At 57.3% G+C, this 18480-nt stretch overlaps 2 protein-coding genes across 3 annotated transcripts; one reads left to right on the forward strand and one right to left on the reverse strand.

Moving 5' to 3' along the window:
• Window positions 1–256: 256 nt before the first annotated feature.
• FKBP10 (FKBP prolyl isomerase 10) lies at window positions 257–8234 on the reverse strand. Of its 2 annotated transcripts, none has more exons than XM_006055777.4 (10): window positions 7893–8231; window positions 5217–5362; window positions 4712–4901; window positions 4452–4597; window positions 3526–3715; window positions 3260–3405; window positions 2494–2686; window positions 2009–2151; window positions 1609–1772; window positions 257–1285 (listed from the first exon to the last, which is right to left on the reverse strand). In XM_006055777.4, exons 1-10 carry the CDS (start codon window positions 8138–8140, stop codon window positions 1100–1102), a joined length of 1752 nt encoding a protein of 583 aa, XP_006055839.3. In that variant the 5' UTR covers window positions 8141–8231; the 3' UTR covers window positions 257–1099. The 2 variants fall into 2 exon arrangements, with proteins under 2 accessions (XP_006055839.3, XP_044794901.2); XM_044938966.2 differs by having other exon boundaries at window positions 1113–1394; window positions 7893–8234.
• A 990-nt stretch (window positions 8235–9224) lies between these two features.
• P3H4 (prolyl 3-hydroxylase family member 4 (inactive)) lies at window positions 9225–16065 on the forward strand. The gene is made up of 8 exons (XM_006055795.4): window positions 9225–9787; window positions 9918–10070; window positions 10202–10373; window positions 11315–11443; window positions 12293–12438; window positions 13265–13348; window positions 15211–15355; window positions 15647–16065. Exons 1-8 carry the CDS (start codon window positions 9311–9313, stop codon window positions 15667–15669), a joined length of 1329 nt encoding a protein of 442 aa, XP_006055857.3. The 5' UTR covers window positions 9225–9310; the 3' UTR covers window positions 15670–16065.
• The last annotated feature ends 2415 nt before the right edge of the window (window positions 16066–18480 follow it).

Consider the following 18480-nt stretch of genomic DNA (forward strand, 5'->3'; position numbering starts at 1 on the left):
TGTGACTTCAGGGACCTTGTTTTTCATTGAGCTGGGACAGTGAGGAGACCAGGATCCTGGCCCACAGGCTCCTCCCCTCTGTGGACACTTACCCCCTCATGGTGAGGGCCCCAGCTGAGCCTGAGGGAGGCAGGAGGCATAGACCTGGGGACAGCATCTTGAACTGAAGGGCCATGGAGGCAGCCTGCTCAGCTCCCCTTCCTCTGGACGCATGGGTCGAAGGGCCCCTCCCCAAGAAAGACCACATGCCAAGGCCTCTGGTTTAGTGTTTTATTTGGCACAAAGGAGAAAGGGGGTCTGAAACCAGTTTAGTCTTTGGAGTGTGCAGAGCTTTGCTCACCCCTCTGTCACCCCTCAGTCCCCAGTGAGCCCCTCCTCCAACTTTCAGCCCTAAACCAAGGGTTCCATAGTGCTCAGATCCATCCAAGTAGGTTTCCTCATCCCCACCCTCCATTTTTTTCTTGGCCCTTGGTCCCGGCAGAAGGCAACCTTCTTTAGGGATGAAAGGTGACACAAAGCCCAGCTCTGATGTATAGCACCCTGCGAGCACTTCGGCCACCACCACACTGAAGGGGGATGGGACAGGTGAAGGTGAGGTAGGGCTGCCCCCCTGGAACTGCCCCCTTTCCCTAGGAACCAGCCAGAGCTGAGGGTGGAAAGCTGGGGGTTCATGTTCTTGGGGAGATGCCAGGATGAGGAATGCAGGCTGCAGGTGGGGGTTGAAGATGGTGAGGGTAAATACAGGGAAAGGGCAAGTTGGGGGAAATGAATGAGTTTGGTCTTGCTCAGTGGTGACATGGAGGGGAGGTCTGAGTGAGGGGCGGCCAACCCCCACAGTCTACCATCCCCCCGGTGGCTTTGTAGTTCCAAAACTTTTAAGGAAGGGGATTGGGGTTGGGAGAGAAAAACCAAATAGAGGTCTGTGCTGTGGATTTTACTCTCAGGCAGTGGGAAGACCAGAGCTGTCCCCTCCGACCACTCTCTAGATGCTTCCAGACCTCATCCCGGCAGAGGGGAGGGTGGCTGTTGGGAAGCCAGCCCCACTGCCCACTGTCCCCTTCGATGTGAACCTTTGCATCCAGGACCAAGCCTCTGCCCTTCAGAGTTCCTCATGGACCCGCTCCTGGTCTTCATCTGACTTCAGCTTGAGCTCCTCAGCAGTGATCTTGCCATCCTGGTTGCGATCCTGATTCTGGAACATGTCTCCTATGGTTTTCTCAGGATCCTGGCCAGGCAGGAGGCGGCCTTTGCCCTCACTGACTTGAGCCTTGATGAAGGTGGAGAACTGTGGAGAGGGGAGAGCCAAGGGGAGGGGGAGACAGCGTCTTGCCTGAGCAGCTCGGCTGGCCTTGGGATGGGCTCCCAGGAGGAGGGAGAGGAGCTGGTGCTGTGTCCTGGGGGGTGGCGGGGAGGCGGGGGGCAGAGGGTGTGCTCAGGGTCAGGTAGCCAGAGGAAAAGACGGGGACAAGGGGCTTAAGGCACAGTAAGCTGTAGAGGGCCAGGGATGCAGTAGGCACATGCTGTGTTCTCATTAGACACCACCATGCTGGGGGTTTCTGCTGGGTGACTGTGTGGACAGTTATGAGAAGGCGAGAACTCATTACCCACCTCCTCCGCGGGGACCTCGCCATCCTTGTTAAGGTCCATGTGTTCAAACAGGTTGGCAGGAGGGTCTTCGTGCCACACAAACAGGTAGCCCGTGGGCAGCCCATCCTCCCGAGACACTAGCTCCACCTCAAACAGCAGCACAGCACTGCCAGGGACCCCCCGGGCTGCAGGAGTGGGGAGCAGAGAAGGGGAGGGTCCTGCTTCACAGCCTGCCCAGCACACACCCGGCCCTCCGGCCTCAGCTGCCCACGGCGGGTGCTGGAGAGTAGGGCAGGGCACATTTACAGAACCACCCTACAGAACGACCCAGAAGGCTCCCCTCACCCCTCCCACCAGCCAGCAAGGCCCCAGGCGGGCGGGGCAGAGGGGAGGAGAGTTCAGGCCAGTCTCAACCCCTCACCTCCGCTCTCTCCGTGTGCCAGGTGCGGGGGGACCACGAGCTGCCGCCTCTCTCCCACGCACATGCCCTGCAGGCCCGTGTCCAGGCCTTCGATCACTTTGTGGGCCCCCAGAGTCGCCTCCTGAGGGGCCCCGTAGTCATGGCTAGTGGGGAGAGCAGATTCCTGGGTCAGCAGTCGCCCTGGTCCCCGGCTCCTGAGTCATTCCCGGGGCCGCCCCACAGGGCAGGGTGCCAGGGCCCAGTGAGCAGAGGTAAGCGCGGTCCCCTTCTCGGCTGGGCCCTGTCCTGCAGTGTGGCCCCTGCTCCAGCTGCCCTCCACAGAGTGGGACCAGCCGCTCCCCCTACTACCTACTTCACCCTCCCTTTGCCTCTGGAGGTAGGAATTTCAGCTTCAGTGGGAACTTAGGGGGTGCTCCTAGGAGGACCCCCCTATGCCTGGCCCATGCCCACCCACCTGCCCAGCCCTGGCCCTGCCCTGGACCCACGAGGAGAAGAGCCTGGTGCCATCCAGCAGAGAGCAGTTGTAGTGGTAGCGAACAAAGTCCCCGAGCTTGGCTGTCTCGTTGCAGGTCTCCAGGGGCCGGGACAGCGTCTTGATTTCCACTGGATCCGCAGGATTGTGGAAGTCAATCACGTGGACGTCAAAGATCAGCACAGCAGAGCCAGGGATCTTGTCTCCTGGGGCCAGAATGGAGGCGTGGATCAGTTGGGGTCGCGGAGGGGCTGCTCCAGGTTTCCACGGAGGCCCCTAGACTTCCCCGTCCTGGGATTCTAAGCAAGGATGGGATGGGATATTTGTCCACATGGTCAACTCTCATCATATACACTGTAGGGGTGAGGACACAGGGCAGGAGAGGGGAGGGACATGCCAATAAGAAAGCCCTTTACAGGTATATCTTGCAACCTCCCAGTGACCGACTTTGCTGATCAATGTGATTAGTTCCATTTTACAGGTGAGCACACTAAGGTTTCCAGCAAAGCTGGGACTCAGATCCAGGTCTGTTTGCTTCCTAGGGCTGTACCACCCTCCCTCCCCAAGCTCAGAAGTGGGCTGCCCTTTTCCAGTGTGGAAGGGGAGAAGCAGGGGACTGCCCCTGGAGGAAAGGATAAAGTCCTTGCAGCAAGAGTTGGGTGGGGAACCAGTTTTTGTGATGAGAGGGGCAGAGCAGTGGCTGGAAATCCCCCCCACCCCATTAGGGCTAGGTCAGGAGGAGCTGAGGTGTTGGCTTGGGGAACTGGGAGCAAGCCTACCAGTCCCGTTCTCCCCGTAGGCAAGGTGCGGGGGGATGGTGATCCTCCGGCGCTCCCCCATGCACGAGCCTTGAAGGCCTTGGTCCATCCCAGGGATGATGTAGCCCTGCCCCACATAGGTATTGTAGGTGTGGTTCCGGGAGTAGCTGCAATACAAGGCGGGGTGGGGGGCCAGCAAGGGGGTCACAGGGGCCCTGCCCTGCCAGGCAGCTCCGAGCCACCTCAGCCCCCACCATCCTCCTCAGGACCCCCTGCCCTCCCCGGACCTGGAATCAAAGAGAGTGCCATCCATTAGGGACCCGTTGTAGTGGTAACGCATGAAGTCCCCAGCCACGGCTCTCCGGACGCAGCCAGGCGGCAGCTCAAGTGTCTCCAGCTGGACAGTGTCCTTTGGGTTGTGGACGTCAATCAGTAGGACGTGGAAGACCAGCGAGGCCTGTGAGGGGATCACAGTCCCTGGGGAAGGGATAGGCTTGAACCATACACGTGGAGAACAGAACGGGGCTTCTCGACTCAGGAAGGCCTATGTGAGCACCACCCAAAAAAGGTGCCAACCCCGCTTTTCAGAGCCCTTTCTGCTTCTTCCAATGCTTCTTCCCTTGTGAGGCCGGAGCCTGCTTCTTCCCCTGTGAGGCTGGAGCTGGGTTTTCCCCAAGACCACCACCAGTCCATATGAGCCTTTGTGTAAAGCAGAATAAAGCAGAATATGGGGACTTCCCTGGTGGTCCAGTGGTTAAGAATCCAGCCACCAATGCAGAGGACATAGGTTTGATCCTTGGTCCGGGAAGATTGCATGTGCTGTGAGGCAACTAAGTCCATGCTCTACAACTACTGAGCCCACCTGAGGCAACTAGAGCAAGACTGTGAACAGCAAGAAAGACCCAGCACAGCCATAAATAAATAAGTAAAATTTTAAAAGAATAAAGTACTTCTCTTTTTTGGGGGGGTTATGCTCCATGGCTTGCGAGATCTTAGTTCCTCCATCAGGGATTGAACTCGGGCCCCAGTAGTGAAAGAGCCACTGGACCACCAGGGAATTCTGATGCACCCCTTCTTAATGAGGTGATCACCCAGGGCTAGATTTCATCCCATTTTGCCTCTTTGGCTGGGTGTCCTTGTGCAGTATTCAACCTGGACAACTGTACATGGCAGCCCACTTATAGAGAATCCCAGAGTCCCTGCCTGTCCTCACCATAGCCTTTCTCGCCATAGGCCAGGAATGGAGGGATGATGATCTTCCTTCTCTCTCCAGGACACATGCCCAGCAGACCCTGGTCCATGCCCTTGATCAGCCAGCCAGAGCCCACGTAGGTGTCATAAGTCCCACCCTTACTGTAGCTGCAGAGAAGGAGGTAGAGGTGAGGCTGCTGTTGGTGGGAGAGGCAGGATGGCCCCCGACTCCCCACTGCATGTCACAGTCCCCTGGATCCCAGGGCTTCTTCCAGCCCTCACCTGGTGTCGAAGGCAGTGCCATCCAGCAGCGTGCCGTTGTAGTGGTAGCGCACAAAGTCACTGTCCTGGACCATCCGGGGGCAGTGGGGCGGGCGCAGCAAGGTGCTCACCTGCACGGTGTCGTCCTTGTTCCATACATCCAGCAGGACCACGTCAAAGTAGAGGGTGGCATCGGGGGGGATGAGCCCCGCTGTGAGGGCGAAGCAGCCCCAGAGTAGGGGGTGGAATGGAGGTCTCAGCATCCAGCTTGGCCTTGCCCTCCCCAACCCGAGGTCCCCTTCTGAGTCAAGCAAGGGTCTTAGCCGGGCCTGTCGCTGTCTTTCCTCCCACCCCAGGGGCAGGAGACCCAAACATGAGTCCCAGGCTTGTTGCTATTCAGTCTGCGCATGCAGTGTGACCTTGGAAGTCACTCTCCCTCTCTGAGCTTCCGTTTTCTGGTCCTGGGGTCCCTGCTTCTGCCTCCCGATCTCCTCCATCCCCAGGCTCGGGCCCCAGCCCTCCTCACCCACGCCGATGCTGCCATAGCCTAGGTGCGGAGGCACAATGAGGCGTCGTCGTTCATTGACACACATGCCCATGAGGCCTCGGTCCATGCCAGTGATGAGGCGCCCCACGCCTACCACGATGGCCACCAAGGTGTGGCGGTCATAGCTGGGGAGGGAGGGGACAGATGCGATGCAGTGACCTCTGCTCATGATCACATACATGCCCGGGAGACACACACACACACAATCCCCCTCCCTACACACACGTGTCGATCCACCGGCTCCTTGTCTCCTCTTCAAGCCTCCCCTGAGGTGGGCCGCGACTCCCACCTCAACAGGGTGGGCTGTGACAAAAGGAGGTCCCCAAGGAGGCCAGAGTGGGAAGTACAGACACGGGGATTGGAGGGCGGCAGAGCAGGGGATTGGGGTTGGGGAGACCAGTTATCCAGCAGGAAGAAATGCTAAAGCTTGGCTTTTTTGGTTGTTGTTGGTGGTGGTTGCACCATGGGGCATGGGGGCATGGGGGGATCCTAGTTCCCATGCCAGGGATCAAACCCTTGCCCCCTGCATTGGAAGCTTGCAGTCTTAACCACAGGACAGGCAGGAAAGTCTCGAAATGCTTGGCATTCTGCATTCATTATGTTATATAATCCTGTCCCCTAAGAAGTGGGCATTATTATTATTTTTGGCAGCACCACATGCTTTGTGGGTTCCTAGTTCCCCAACAAGGGACTGAACCCTGGCCATGGCAGTGGGGAATTTCCAAAATGGGCTTTATTGATTTTATCTTTCCTAGGAGAAAAATTGAGACTTGAGAGACCAAGTGACTTGCCCAAGGTCACACAGATAATGTGTGGTCTCTTGAACTCCACAGCCCACATGTGGGCCACCAAACCATCAATTCACGGAGGAAAGGAAGGGGAAGCAGAGCTGGCCAGGGATAGGAATAGGTTTTCAATTTTGAAAAGGCCTATTCTAAAATTGCCACAGCTTTTGTTTTTGGTTACTGTTTTAACTTATAAGTTTTCCAAAATTAAGGAAGGATGAGAGATTGGCATTTTGATGGAAGGAGTCATGAGTGGTGAAAGTCTTCCAAACTCAGCACTTTGTGAACTGAGCCCAGCAGAGTCCCCAGCAGGGAGGTCATTCGCCAACTGCCAACCCCGCTTCCACTCTGTGGCCACGGGCTCAGAACTGTACTCCTGGCTACTCCCCAGGCCGCATTTTGCCCACTGAGATGGTTGCATGTCTGGCCTGCTCACTTCGCAGAGCCCTTATTAGAGCTGAAGCATGGCAAGAAGTTTCTACCAGTTAAACCAGAGTTCTCCCCAGAGTCAAGGCTAAGGTGTGCTGAAGCTGCTTGCAGACCATCAGATCCTGTGTGAAGTTCACTTTCATTTATCATCTTGAGTCCTAACAGCAGCCTTAGGAAGTAGGGACTCATTTTTTCAGAATGCTTTTTGATCTCCATTTTTCAGATGAAGGAAGTAAAGCTTAAAGAGGCAAAACTCCTTGTCCATGATTATAGTCTGGGTTTGAACCCAAGGTCTTGGTCTCAGGAGTTCGTGTTCTGCCTGGCTCCAAAGCCATGGCCCTTTTTAAAAAAATTAACTAATTAATTATAATTTGGCTACACTGGGTCTTAGATGCAGCACGCAGGCTGTGGCATGCAAACACTCAGTTGCCGTGGGTGGGATCTAATTCCCTGACCAGGGATAGAACCTGGGCCCCCAGCATTGGGAGCATGGAGTCTTAGCCACTGGACCACGAGGGAAGTTCCCATGGCCACTAATTTCTGCAGGCTGAAGTGTGTGTTTTGGTGACGTCTCTAAGAGGGACTGACTTCTTGGGGTGTGGTGTGGGGGCTTGTGTGTGTGACCACCAGGACCTTAATTTTAACTGAGGCTGACCTGGCGTATAGCCCTGCCCCCACTAAGAAAAATGAACTTGCTAGAGCAGACCAGAAGCTTGGGCCAGACCAGAAGCCAGTCTCTCAAATCCCAAAGATGGCCTGCAGCACTGACCTGGTGGAGCCAAGATGGAGAAGGAGGCAGGAAAACCCTCGGAGGAGCCCAGGGTGGCATGTGTGACTGTGTGACACGTAGCAGACAGATCCCTACACCAATCTGTGCCCTGCACTCCCTGATCCATCCTGCTGTCTTATAAGGGCCACCTGCTTTACCCCACTGGCCGCTGAAAACCCCCACCCCTTTCCCCCAAAACCTCTGCTTACTCCTTCTCTAAACACAAAGGCACTGAAAGCTGGGGCTGGAACCACAAAGGGAGTCAACGTGGATGGAAAGGCAGAGGGTCCCGTGCTGAGATCCCTGGACGATTCGCACGCAGCAGGGATCATGCCCTTCCCCCACCTCTATGAACCAGAACACCCCCTCCTTGGCTATAAATAAAACGCCGAGTTCCTCTCGATTCTCAAGCACTTTGGAGGACAGAGGAGGCTTGTGTGAAAGCAAATGAGGTCTTTTGAGAGGCGAAAGTTTGAAACTGAGGGCAGAGATGTCCGGGGAGATGTCTAGTTGTCCCACTCAGGGTGCTGTTTGGGGCTGGGGGATCGCGGTGTGAGGAGGCGCATGCAGACACAGCCTAAAGGCGGCAACAAGGGAACCCTAAGACTGAGAGAGCCTGGCTCCAAGCTCGGGGAAGAGAAATGGTGAGTCTAGGGGCACCCAAGCCATTACCTCGAGTCAAATTTCTTGCCGTCCTCGAAAGTACCGTTGTAATGGTAGCGCACAAAATCCCCCATCTGCACTTCCCGGGGACAGGCCCTGGGGATGTGGTACCTCTCGATGACCACATCTTCCAGGGGGCCCCCGGCCGGGCTGGCGCGGCCCAGCCCCCTCCCCACGGCCTGCACCAGCAGCAGCAGCAGCAACTGCAGCAGGGGGAGCCGGAGGAGGGTGTGGCTGGGGGGACCCGCGCGGAGCATGGTGCCTGGAGCTGGGACGGCCGGCAGTGAGGGCGAGAGAGAGTGCGGCGGCCGCCAGACTCCTTCCCCTCTTCTCCCAGAGCAGGCTCCCCCTCTTCCTGTGCTCCATCCCCACCCCCGCCCTGGCTGGTCCACGTGGAATGGGGGCTGGGGAGGTTGAGCTGGCGGGGCGGGGGCAAGAGGGGTGGGACAGGAGGAGGGCCAGGCTGCTGGAGTCGGAGGAAAGCACCGCTAAGCCCTCCAGATTTGCGCCCTCCCCGACCCTGGGGGCCCAGAGACCTGGGGCCTGGAGGGGTAGGGAAGTTCGGGAAAGTTGAGACAGCGGAGCCGACAGAAAAAAATAAAAAAGTTCCTAGTCTTTTTTTTTTCTGGAGCCCCCCGGGTCCTAAAGCCGGGCTGAGGCATTCCTTGCTTGTTTGGGAGGCAACCCCCAATTTAGGCCTCTCCAGGTGACTGGTGAAGCTCCAGAATCGGGGGCGGGGAGGCGATCTGAGTGCTCCCTCCCACCCCTCTGTCCCAGGGACAGCCGCTCCCGGAACGAGCTGCTTTGTCCTGCAAAAGCTGGACTGCCAGAGAGGACTTTCTGACGTGGGGATGGGGATCGAATAGGAGGTGGTGAGAGTGGAGGGTGTGCAGGGTAAAACCAGGGATGTGCTTCCCTGTCGCCGGCTGGAGGGTACCCTTGGGGTCACCTCTTGGGGGCTGGGGGTAGGGAGTGAGCAGAAGGACCGCTGTGATGGATGGAAGAGCAGGTTTCAGGGCTTGGGCAAACTAGAGGGAGGTGACACTTGCCTCAATTTCTCTATCTTAAGGCGGGGGCGGAGGGGACCGCCTTTGCAAGGAAGGGGCTTTCTGGGCTCCCCATCCCGGCCGGAAGCGTTCCCCACACCCACACCATCTGCCGAGGGGAGGACCCCCGAAGGCAGGAGGTCAGGGACTCAGGATAGTGTCGGCTCTCCGAAAAGAGTGGAGATCCCTCGGCCCCTTGGGGGATCTGACTCAAGCCACACCCCGCCTCGCAGCCGCCCTCACCCCCCCGCCCCCAGTGCCCGGCGCTAAGACCCAGCGGGCGCGCGGGCCAGGCCCCGGCCCCAGAGCCCGCCCGCCTGCCAGCCAGCGGGACCCGGACGCCTGCTCGCGGCAGGGAGAGCCGGCCGGCGTGGAGCGGGCATGGCTCGGGCGGCGTGGGGGCTGCTGTGGCTGCTGCTGGGCAGCGCCGGGGCGCAGTACGAGAAGTATAGCTTTCGGGGCTTCCCGCCGGAGGACCTGATGCCCCTGGCCGCGGCCTACGGGCACGCGCTGGAGCAGTACGAGGGCGAGAGCTGGCGCGAGAGCGCGCGCTACCTCGAGGCGGCGCTGCGGCTGCACCGGCTGCTGCGGGACAGCGAGGCCTTCTGCCACGCCAACTGCAGCGGCCCCGCGCCGCCCGCCGCCGCACCCCCGGGCCCCGCGCCCCCCGGGCCCGAAGGCGGCGACGAGTGGGCCCGCGAGCTGCGGCTCTTCGGCCACGTCCTGGAGCGCGCCGCCTGCCTACGGCGCTGCAAGCGTTCGCTGCCCGCCTTCCAGGTGCCCTACCCGCCGCGCCAGCTGCTGCGCGACTTCCAGAGCCGCCTGCCCTACCAGTACCTGCACTATGCCCAGTTCAAGGTGCGCGCCCGCCGCCCGGTCGGGTCGCGAGGAGCGCGACTCTCACTCAGCAGCCCGACCGCCGATCCCTCGCGCGCGCTCCGGGTGGCGGTCTCCGGCTCTGCTGACCCGCTCCGTCCCCACCCTGCAGGCTAACCGGCTGGAGAAGGCGGTGGCCGCGGCCTACACCTTCCTCCAGAGGAACCCGAAGCATGAGCTCACCGCCAAGTATCTCAGCTACTATCGCGGACTACTGGACGCCGCCGACGAGCCTCTCACAGACTTGGAGGCCCAGCCATACGAGGTGGGATGGCGGGGGTAGGACCCGCCCCGACGTAACTCCATGAGTCCCGAGTTGCGTCCCGGCATAGCGCCCGTGGAGGAGGGGGAGGTGTTCGAATCCCCTTGACCCTCCTGCGCGTCCCCTCCCTCCAGGCGGTGTTCCTCCGGGCTGTGAAGCTCTACAACAGCGGAGATTTCCGTGGGAGCACCGAGGATATGGAGCGGGCCCTGGCTGAGTACCTGGCTGTCTTTGCCCGATGTCTGGCTGGCTGCGAGGGGGCCCACGAGCAGGTGGATTTCAAGGACTTCTACCCAGCCATAGCAGGTACATTCCACCCAGATCCCAGTGGGCATCCCTCACACCCGCAGGGCCCAGAACTCCTAAGGCCCCTTGACACAAATATTCATTCCACACGCATTTCTAGAGGCCTCCTAAGTGCTTAGGGCATTTTCCCTAGCGGCTCAGACGATAAAGAATCTGCCTGCAAAGCAGGAGACCTAGGTTCGATCCCTGGGTTGGGAAGATCTCCTGGAGGAGATACTGGCAACCCACCCCAGTATTGCCTGGAGAATTCCATGGACAGAGGAGCCTGGAGAGTTTCAGTCCATGGGGTTACAAAAAGTCAGGCACAACTGAGTGACTAGCAGTTTCTTAAGCGCTTGGGAGGCAGACAGGCATGAGTTGTTAATTGGACCTCAGAGCCTTCAGTTGGCTGACAGAGGCTAACAGAACACCTGCCACCCTGGGTGCAGGAGACACAGCTGAGAGTGTCCAAGGTGCCGGGCATGGGTGTAGCAAGGAGTGACTTCCCGAAAGGATCTGGGGAGGCTGGGTCCATGGACCTTCAGAGGGTGATGTAGGTGCAAAGGTGCTGAGCTGGGAATCAGCCCAGCAGGTGTGTGCAGAAGGCAGTTTGGGGCCAGAAATACAGCTGGTCTGGGGATCTCTAAAGGCAGAGTTCATCAGCAGGAGCAGAAAGGACTGTCCTGAGCATCTATATTTGGGCTTTAGTCCCACCTCCACACCTCACCTGCCATTCTTCCAGAGAGCCCTGGTCTCCTGTGGCTTTAAGGTGGCATGTCAGCTGTGGGGGTGGTAAGTCAGCCCAGTGCACAGTAGTCTTCCTCAGCATCTCTTGTCACTTTACTGTCTTGTGACATCAGCGGACAGACCGGGGTTGGAGGTCATCTCTGTCATCCCTGTCTGCAAGCTGGAGCTGTTCAGCACACCAACTCCTCACTGCTGCCTTCCCCCTCCCCCGCAAGATCTCTTTGCAGAATCCCTGCAGTGCAAGGTGGACTGTGAAGCCAACTTGACCCCCAATGTGGGCGGCTACTTCGTGGAGAAGTTCGTGGCCACCATGTATCACTACCTGCAGTTTGCCTACTACAAGTGTGAGCCTCCTGGTGGGCTTGGGGCGAGGGGAAGCACTGCACTAGGAGCGAAACCGAGTTAGAACTGAGGATCCCTGGCGATGGGAGGGTGGTGGGGGCAGGTGAGAAGCTGAGAGCAGCCTCTGGGGAGAATCCGAGGGCCTCTTAGGTGAAGGACTAGATAGTCAACAACTGCACAGTACTCGACAGTTTACAGAGCCCTGCCACATCTGTTTATTTCACTGGATCCTCTCACAAACCACCAGTAGCTGTTACTGGACCCATTTTTCAGATGAGGAAGCCAAAGCTCATAGAGGGCAAGGGGCCATGAGTCAGTCACCTGGCTAATAAAAAGTAGCACCAGGCTTTAAGGCTCTCCTCACTTGAGGGAGATTTTGGCATCAGCTGGGGCTAAGAAGGTCAGTCTCCAGGGTGTCTGCAACTCAGAGATGACAAAATTCGGACAGGCTGGGGTTGGAGAGGAAGAGCTGAAGAACAAGGGGCCAGGAGACCCTTTGGGGTCCAGTTGGCAAAGAGACTGAAGGCTGGGACAAGAGCCTCTGATTCCCCAGTGCCTTCATTCTCCAGCTGTGTGAACTTGACCAGTTTACTTAACTTCTCTGTGCCTTGGATTTCTTGTCTGTACTTGGGGATGACAATAACAGTGAGGCTTAAGTGAGTTATACAGGGCAACGGGTAACTGCTCAATACACTCTAGCTTGTGTTGTTATTGAGTAGGATATTCTGGGAGGCAGCTGGGGATCCAGGGGCACTGGACTAAATTGGGAGCTGAGGATGGGTTAGGTGAGGGTTATCCCTGAAGGAGGGGGACATGCCAGGGGCCACTCCTCACTCTTGTTCTGCCTGCAGTGAACGATGTGCGCCAGGCCGCCCGCAGCGCCGCCAGCTACATGCTCTTCGACCCGGAAGACAATGTCATGCAGCAGAACCTGGTGTATTACCGCTTCCATAGGGCCCGCTGGGGCCTGGAGGAGGAGGACTTCCAGCCCCGGGAGGTGGGCATCGCCAAGGCGTTCTCAGAACCTGTGATTTGATTTTTAAAAATTCCTGGCTTCCTCCAATGGCAGGATGAAAGATAAAAAGAAAGAATTTGGGTTATGGTTGGAGTCTTAGGTTCAGACCCACCAACTGTGTGGTCCTGAGAACACTACTGATCTTTCTTTATTATTTACCTATTTGGCTGCACCAAGTCTTGGTTGTGGAATGTGGGATCTTTAGTTGTGGCATATGAACTCTTAGTTGCGGCATGTGGGATCTAGTTCCCTGATCAGGGATCAAACCCTGGGCCCCCTGTATGGGAAGCATGGAATCTTAGCCACTGGACCACCAAGGAAGTCCTCCATTACCGACCTTTTCTGAATCGGCTGCCTCACCTGCAAAATGGGGGTAGTCCAGCTTACGTCTTCAGCACAGCTCCTGGGATGTGGGAGGTAAAAAGTATCTGTGTGTCCCTGCCTGTTCCCTACCCATCCTCCCACCCTCACTGCTTGCCTTTACCCTTCTTCCCCAGGGACCTCCTAACCTGACCCACCTGAGGAAACCCCTTGGGAGTCTGGGCATGACTGGCAAAAAAACCTCTCGGTTTCCTTGTCAGTGGCAGACATTGCTAATTGATTGAGGCGCTTTTTCTCACTGAGCCCTCAGAATCCTTCTTACCCCAGCATCAAGCAACTGCAATGTTTTGATCAGCATGTAAACTGACACCCGTTTCCTGCTCCTGGAGTGGAAAAGGACCAGAGGACTCAGAGTCTAGGAGCTCTGGCTCCTCCACTATCTGGCAGCAGGAGGCCTGGCTCACCTGTTTTTCTTCCCTCCTCCCAGGAGGCCAGACTCTACCACAACCAGACAGCTGAGCTTCGAGAGCTGCTAGACTTCGCACACATGTACCTGCAGTCAGATGATGAGGTAAGGGGGCCTTTGCCCTACAGGCCTGGTGGGCTGCTGTGCCAGAGCTCAGACACAGCTCCTGGCAGTCAGCTGTTGTGAGGCAGGGCCATTTTACCTGTGCCTTCTTTGCACCTGCCCCCTCTCCCTGCTCCATGTTCCCATGCCCCACTTCTCTACACGTCTGAATCTCGCTTCTCCTGGACCCAGGTCTGGTGGTGCCTCCTCCAAGAAGCCCTCGCTACATGTCCTGGCTCTGCCATGCCATTATGACTCTCTATGCCTCCCTGGACCAGAGTTATTTGCAGCCCTCATCCATCTCACTTCGCCCCTTTCTCCAGCCAGTCTCCTAGAGAACTGTGCTCCAGGACAGTTCAGTTCAGTTCAGTTCAGTTGCTCAGTCATGTCCAACTCTTTGCGATCCCATGAACCGCAGCATGCCAGGCCTCCCTGTCCATCACCAGCTCCCAGAGTTTACCCAAACTCATGTCCATTGAGTCAGTGATGCCATTTAACCATCTCATCCTCTGTCATCCCCTTCTCCTCCTGCCTTCAATCTTTCCCAACATCAGGGTCTTTTCAAATGAGTTAGCTCTTCGCATCAGGTGGCCAAAATATTGGAGTTTCAGCTTCAACATCGGTCCTTCCAATGAACACCCAGGACGGATTTCCTTTAGGATGGACTAGTTGGATCTCCTTGCAGTCCAAGGGACTCTCAAGAGTCTTCTCCAACACCACAGTTCAAAAGCATCAATTCTTCTGCACTCAGCTTTCCTTATAGTCCAACTCTCACGTCCATACATGACCACTGGAAAAACCATAACCTTGACTAGCTTATTCCCAGTCCTCCCACAGCACCTGGCACATGGCTGGCTCTCAGAAACTGAATCTGAACGAACCACTGAATGAATGAATGAGCACAGTACACCAGGAAGGAAAGACCCCCAGTGTGTTATCACGTTGATTCTAAAGGAAGGTTTGAGAGTCTGAATTCTGAGGCATTGCCGCCCAGTACTTATTCATCTATCCTCTCCACTGTTCACGTACCCATGCCCCCCACCCCTCATCAAACAGGGGGCCGGGTCTGCACTGTGAGTCCCCAGGCTTTGGTGCTCACCAGACTTGGCTCCACCACATCCCAGTTGGGCAGCCTCCAGGCCAGGCTTAAGTAACCCTCAAACTTCCATTGCTTCATCCATTGAATGGGGAGAATAATGCCCATCTCACACTGCTGTGGTGAGAATTAAATGAGATCCAGGATGTAAAGCACTTAGTGTACAGCTGGCACATGGTAGATGCTCAGGGGGTGGTAGCTATTTTGATTACTGTTATTTATTGTCTGCTGTTTGCCAGACTTTTTGACTGGAGCTGAAAGGCACAGCCCCTCACCTAAGGAGCTCACAGGTAGTATAGTGAAATGAGAGGGGTCAGCTTGGGGCCCTGGATGTTCAGGGCACTCCTGACCCAGCATCAGCATCAAGGGCCACATCCTGGAGCTGATGCCTGGTGTTGGAGCGATAAACAAGAGCACAGGGGAGTAAAGGCATTCCTGGCTGCAAAACAGCCTGAGCAGACAGTATTCACAGATGAGCAGTATTGCCCAGGTATTTATGCGTAAAAGCGAGGGAGAGGGAGATGCTTCCACCAACCCTGAAGCTGTGCCGGTGGAGCCCATGCATCAGTTCAGGGAGGGGACAGCTTGGGATCAGGACTTTGGGAGAAACCCTCAAGTCATTCCTGTGTGAGATCTTGAATGAGGCTGGGAAGCGGGGGGTGGGGTTGGGACTGAGACGGGATGGGAGAGTCCCTTGGCCAGGAAGGGAGCCGATCTGGGTTTGTGCCTGTTGTGACCTGGTTTCTCCACCCATCCTGGGCTGCTCTAGATGGAGCTGGAGGAGACAGAACCACCCATGGAGCCCGAGAAGCCCCCATCTGATGCCGAGTTTGAAGGGGAGGGCGACTATGAGGAGAGCATCTATGCTGACTGGTGGCAGGAGCCAGATGCCAAGGGCGACGAGGCTGAGGCTGGTCAGTGACTAGTCCTGTTGGATGGGTGGTACAGCCTGGGTTGGAGGTGAGGGACAGAAGGCTCTGAGGACTGGACTGCAGAGGGTGCTGGCACTCCTTCTTTGGGGACTTCCGGCCTGTCAGCAACCCCTGTCCCACCTGGTCGAGGGGTGGGGGAGCATCCTTCCTGAAGCACGAACCTGTTCCTGAGGACCCTCGCTCCTGCCTGCACCACCTGTCCCCAGGACAGCACCCAGATGTCTGTTGACAATGGGAAGGCTAACCCCAATGCCCTCTCCTTTCATTTTTCAGAGCCAGAACCTGAATTACCATGAGAAGAGGCCCCCCTGCACCCCTCAAAAGCTTGGGAAGCCTGGGTCCAACAAGAACTATTTATTAAACATGGAAAATGGACAGAGCCGACCAGGCCCCATCCTGTCCCACCTGTGAGCACTGCTCTCCAGACCCCTCCTGCCTCCTCTCTGGGTCTCTGGACCACAGGATGGTGGTATTGCAGCTGCTGAAGGCCTGCCCTCCTCCCAGTGTCCTCCCCACCCAGTGGGGACAGTCTCCTGGAGAAGATTCCAGCTCTCCTGAGTTGGGTCTCAGCGTGAACTGCACACACAGCAGAGGGGCAACTAGCATCATGAAGAGCACTGGACCAGGAGTCCCGTGATTTGTTCCTGGCACACTGGCAGTGGGTGCTCAATAAACATTTCTTGTTGAATGAATCACAGAATTAGGGTCCAGATTTCCCTGGGCGGAGTGGTAACGCTGCAGGTCCTTCCTCCCCGCTCTGCACCCATCTCACCTCATCAATAAATATGGAGACAGGTGAGGGGCCATAATTTGGCCTCTATGGACCCAGGGTGTTTGTGACTGCCAGGAGCATCAGCCTGCGACTGCAATCTGCCGCTAGGGGGCGTAAGGATGAAGTTCTGCGTGAGTCCTGGGAAGATGACGGTTTCAGATACCTGAGGTGGGATGTCTAGTATTTTCCTAGTTCATCACTTCCCTCAGGGAGAATGGGGAAGGGGCCAAGGACATTTACTTCCGGTTTTTACTTTCCAAGCTTTTACAGACCCAAATTCCTTAGAGCTAGAGCAAGCATGCCGTCCTGCCCTCTCTGCTCACACCGAAGGGAACTTGCCCTCAGTGGCCAGAGGAGCCCTGGGAGCATGGCTTGATAACATGAGACTTCGTGGGGCAGTGGGACTGCCAGCCCGTGTTGCCCAATCTTGCATTGACTGGGGGTGGGGGGTGGGGGGTAGGGGGTGGGCAGAGAATCTGGAGGTGCCTACCACCCAGCACTATGCTTCACCAGTGTCTCCACCCATCCATGTTTCCATGTTCCAGAGCAGGGACATGGGGGCAAAAGGGGGTCTCTCTGGGGAGGGACCCTAGACTGGGGCCAGCTAGGTTACACTGGGCCCCACTGCCCACATGTCTCCCAGCGGCAGGGCGGTGGAGCTCCTCCTCCTACTGGAGGGTGGAGCTGAAGCTGGTAAGCCCGGTTCTCGGCCTCCACACCCCTGCCCAGATGTGCCAGGTGACCTGGCCGGGGCTCCTGCCCATCTCGGTACCCAGGAGGATTCCCTGCCCCACCGCATGCCCTTCCCCTGGGCCTTTGGTGAAGATGAGGGTAGGAAGGCCAGAGTCTGAGTCTGGAGCTTGGGCGGGGTCAAAGCTGGGGGCGCCGGTGATCTCACTTTTCCCTCCCATAGGTGAGTCTGCAGTGGCAGCGTCTCCAGAGAGCTCCCAGGTGCCAGGGCGGCCCCGCCCCACCCCACCCTCTCAAGCTGCTGTGCTGTCAGCTTCCACCGAGACCCCGCCCCCTGTTTCTGGGAGGGGCTGGCCCAGCGGAGGGTGGGGAGCTGGGACGAGATGGAGCGTGCCTGCAGTGACTACTAGCTCTGGAATCCGGAGGGCTGGGTGTGAGTCTGAAAGCGCCTGTGTGGCTACAGTGAGAAGCTCTGTGTCCTTGTGTGTTGTGTTAGTGTGAGCGTGTGCCTGTATGCACGTGTCTGAGAGTATCCGTGGCAGCTTGAGGGCAGGCGCGGGGCTGGGAGTGGGGGGCAACTGAAGGGGTTTGCGCATGCGTCCCCGAAGGTGCCCGTGGTTCGAGAGGGTTTGTTTATCCCCTCATCACGTATTTGTTGAGCACCTACTGTATGCTGGATTCGCCGTAGGTGCTAAGCGTATATAATAGTGGGCAAAGCCAGCCAAGCACCCTGCCTTCCTGAAGCTTGCATCCTTGCGGGGAGACAGGTAATAAACAATAAATGTTAGACAAATGAGTTATCTGGCTAAGAGAAATGAGATGGAAAAATAGAGCAGGGTGAGAGGATCAGGGGAACTGGGAGGGGGGAGGGGGCAATGCAGTTTAAAAAGTGTATGGATGTGTGTGTCCGTGTGCATCGAAGGGTGGCCTCTGAGGATGAGGGGTTGTGTGTGTGTGTGTCCCCTGATAGCAGAAAGCCGCGCCTCTCGAAGCACTCACCCCCATCCCTGCGTTAGCCCAGCCCCTGCCCTTCCAAGGGGCCTTACTCAGCTTCTCCATTCCAAGCAGCCACCAGCCCCTCCCACCTCTCTCTGATGCCAGCGTCTCCCTATTGCCCAGCCAGCTTCCCAAACCGGTGAGACCGAGTTCCAGTGAGTCCCAGCGTGGGCCCTCTGGGGCCCTGCAGTTCATTCTTCCAACACCACCCAGCCCAGACGCCCACGCCCTCGCTCTCGCCTCCTCCACGTCTGTATCTCCCTCGGCCCTCTCCTTACCCGGCTCCCAACTCCCCAGCCGGGCACCTCAGCCGTCCTACCAAGTGTAACATAATGGCTATAAGGTTAGAGACGCAGCCAAAAGGCCAGTGGGGATGATGACCTCACACAATAGGGCCAGACTCAGATGCCACAGAGGTGTCCTGGACCCAGAAAGCCCACATTCTGAAGAGAGAATCACTGCTGCAATGTGTCAAATACCTACTGTGTGCCTGGCTCTTGGCAGGTTCTTTACTGCCTCAGAACAGTCTTGCAGGGGCTTCCCAGGCGGCTCAGGGGTAAAGAATCCGGCTGCGAGTCACAGGTTCAATTCCTGGTCCAGGAAGATCTTACGTGCCACAGAACAACCAAGTCTCTGTGCCAAAACTACT

This window comes from Bubalus bubalis, chromosome 3, assembly GCF_019923935.1.
Source record: "Bubalus bubalis isolate 160015118507 breed Murrah chromosome 3, NDDB_SH_1, whole genome shotgun sequence".
NCBI classification, from domain to species: domain Eukaryota; kingdom Metazoa; phylum Chordata; class Mammalia; order Artiodactyla; family Bovidae; genus Bubalus; species Bubalus bubalis.

Bases quoted from the DNA above. Each gene is read 5' to 3' on its own strand.
- FKBP10 (XM_006055777.4), bottom strand. From the start codon at position 8,140: ATGCTCCGCGCGGGTCCCCCCAGCCACACCCTCCTCCGGCTCCCCCTG. The intron at 4,598-4,711 runs GTGAGGGCTGGA...CCTTCTCTGCAG, and splicing joins GGCACTGCCTTCGACACCAG to CTACAGTAAGGGTGGGACTT. The intron at 2,687-3,259 runs GTAGGCTTGCTC...TTCTGGCCCCAG, and splicing joins CTACGGGGAGAACGGGACTG to GAGACAAGATCCCTGGCTCT.
- P3H4 (XM_006055795.4), top strand. From the start codon at position 9,311: ATGGCTCGGGCGGCGTGGGGGCTGCTGTGGCTGCTGCTGGGCAGCGCC. The intron at 10,071-10,201 runs GTGGGATGGCGG...CCCTCCCTCCAG, and splicing joins TGGAGGCCCAGCCATACGAG to GCGGTGTTCCTCCGGGCTGT. The intron at 11,444-12,292 runs GTGAGCCTCCTG...TTCTGCCTGCAG, and splicing joins GCAGTTTGCCTACTACAAGT to TGAACGATGTGCGCCAGGCC.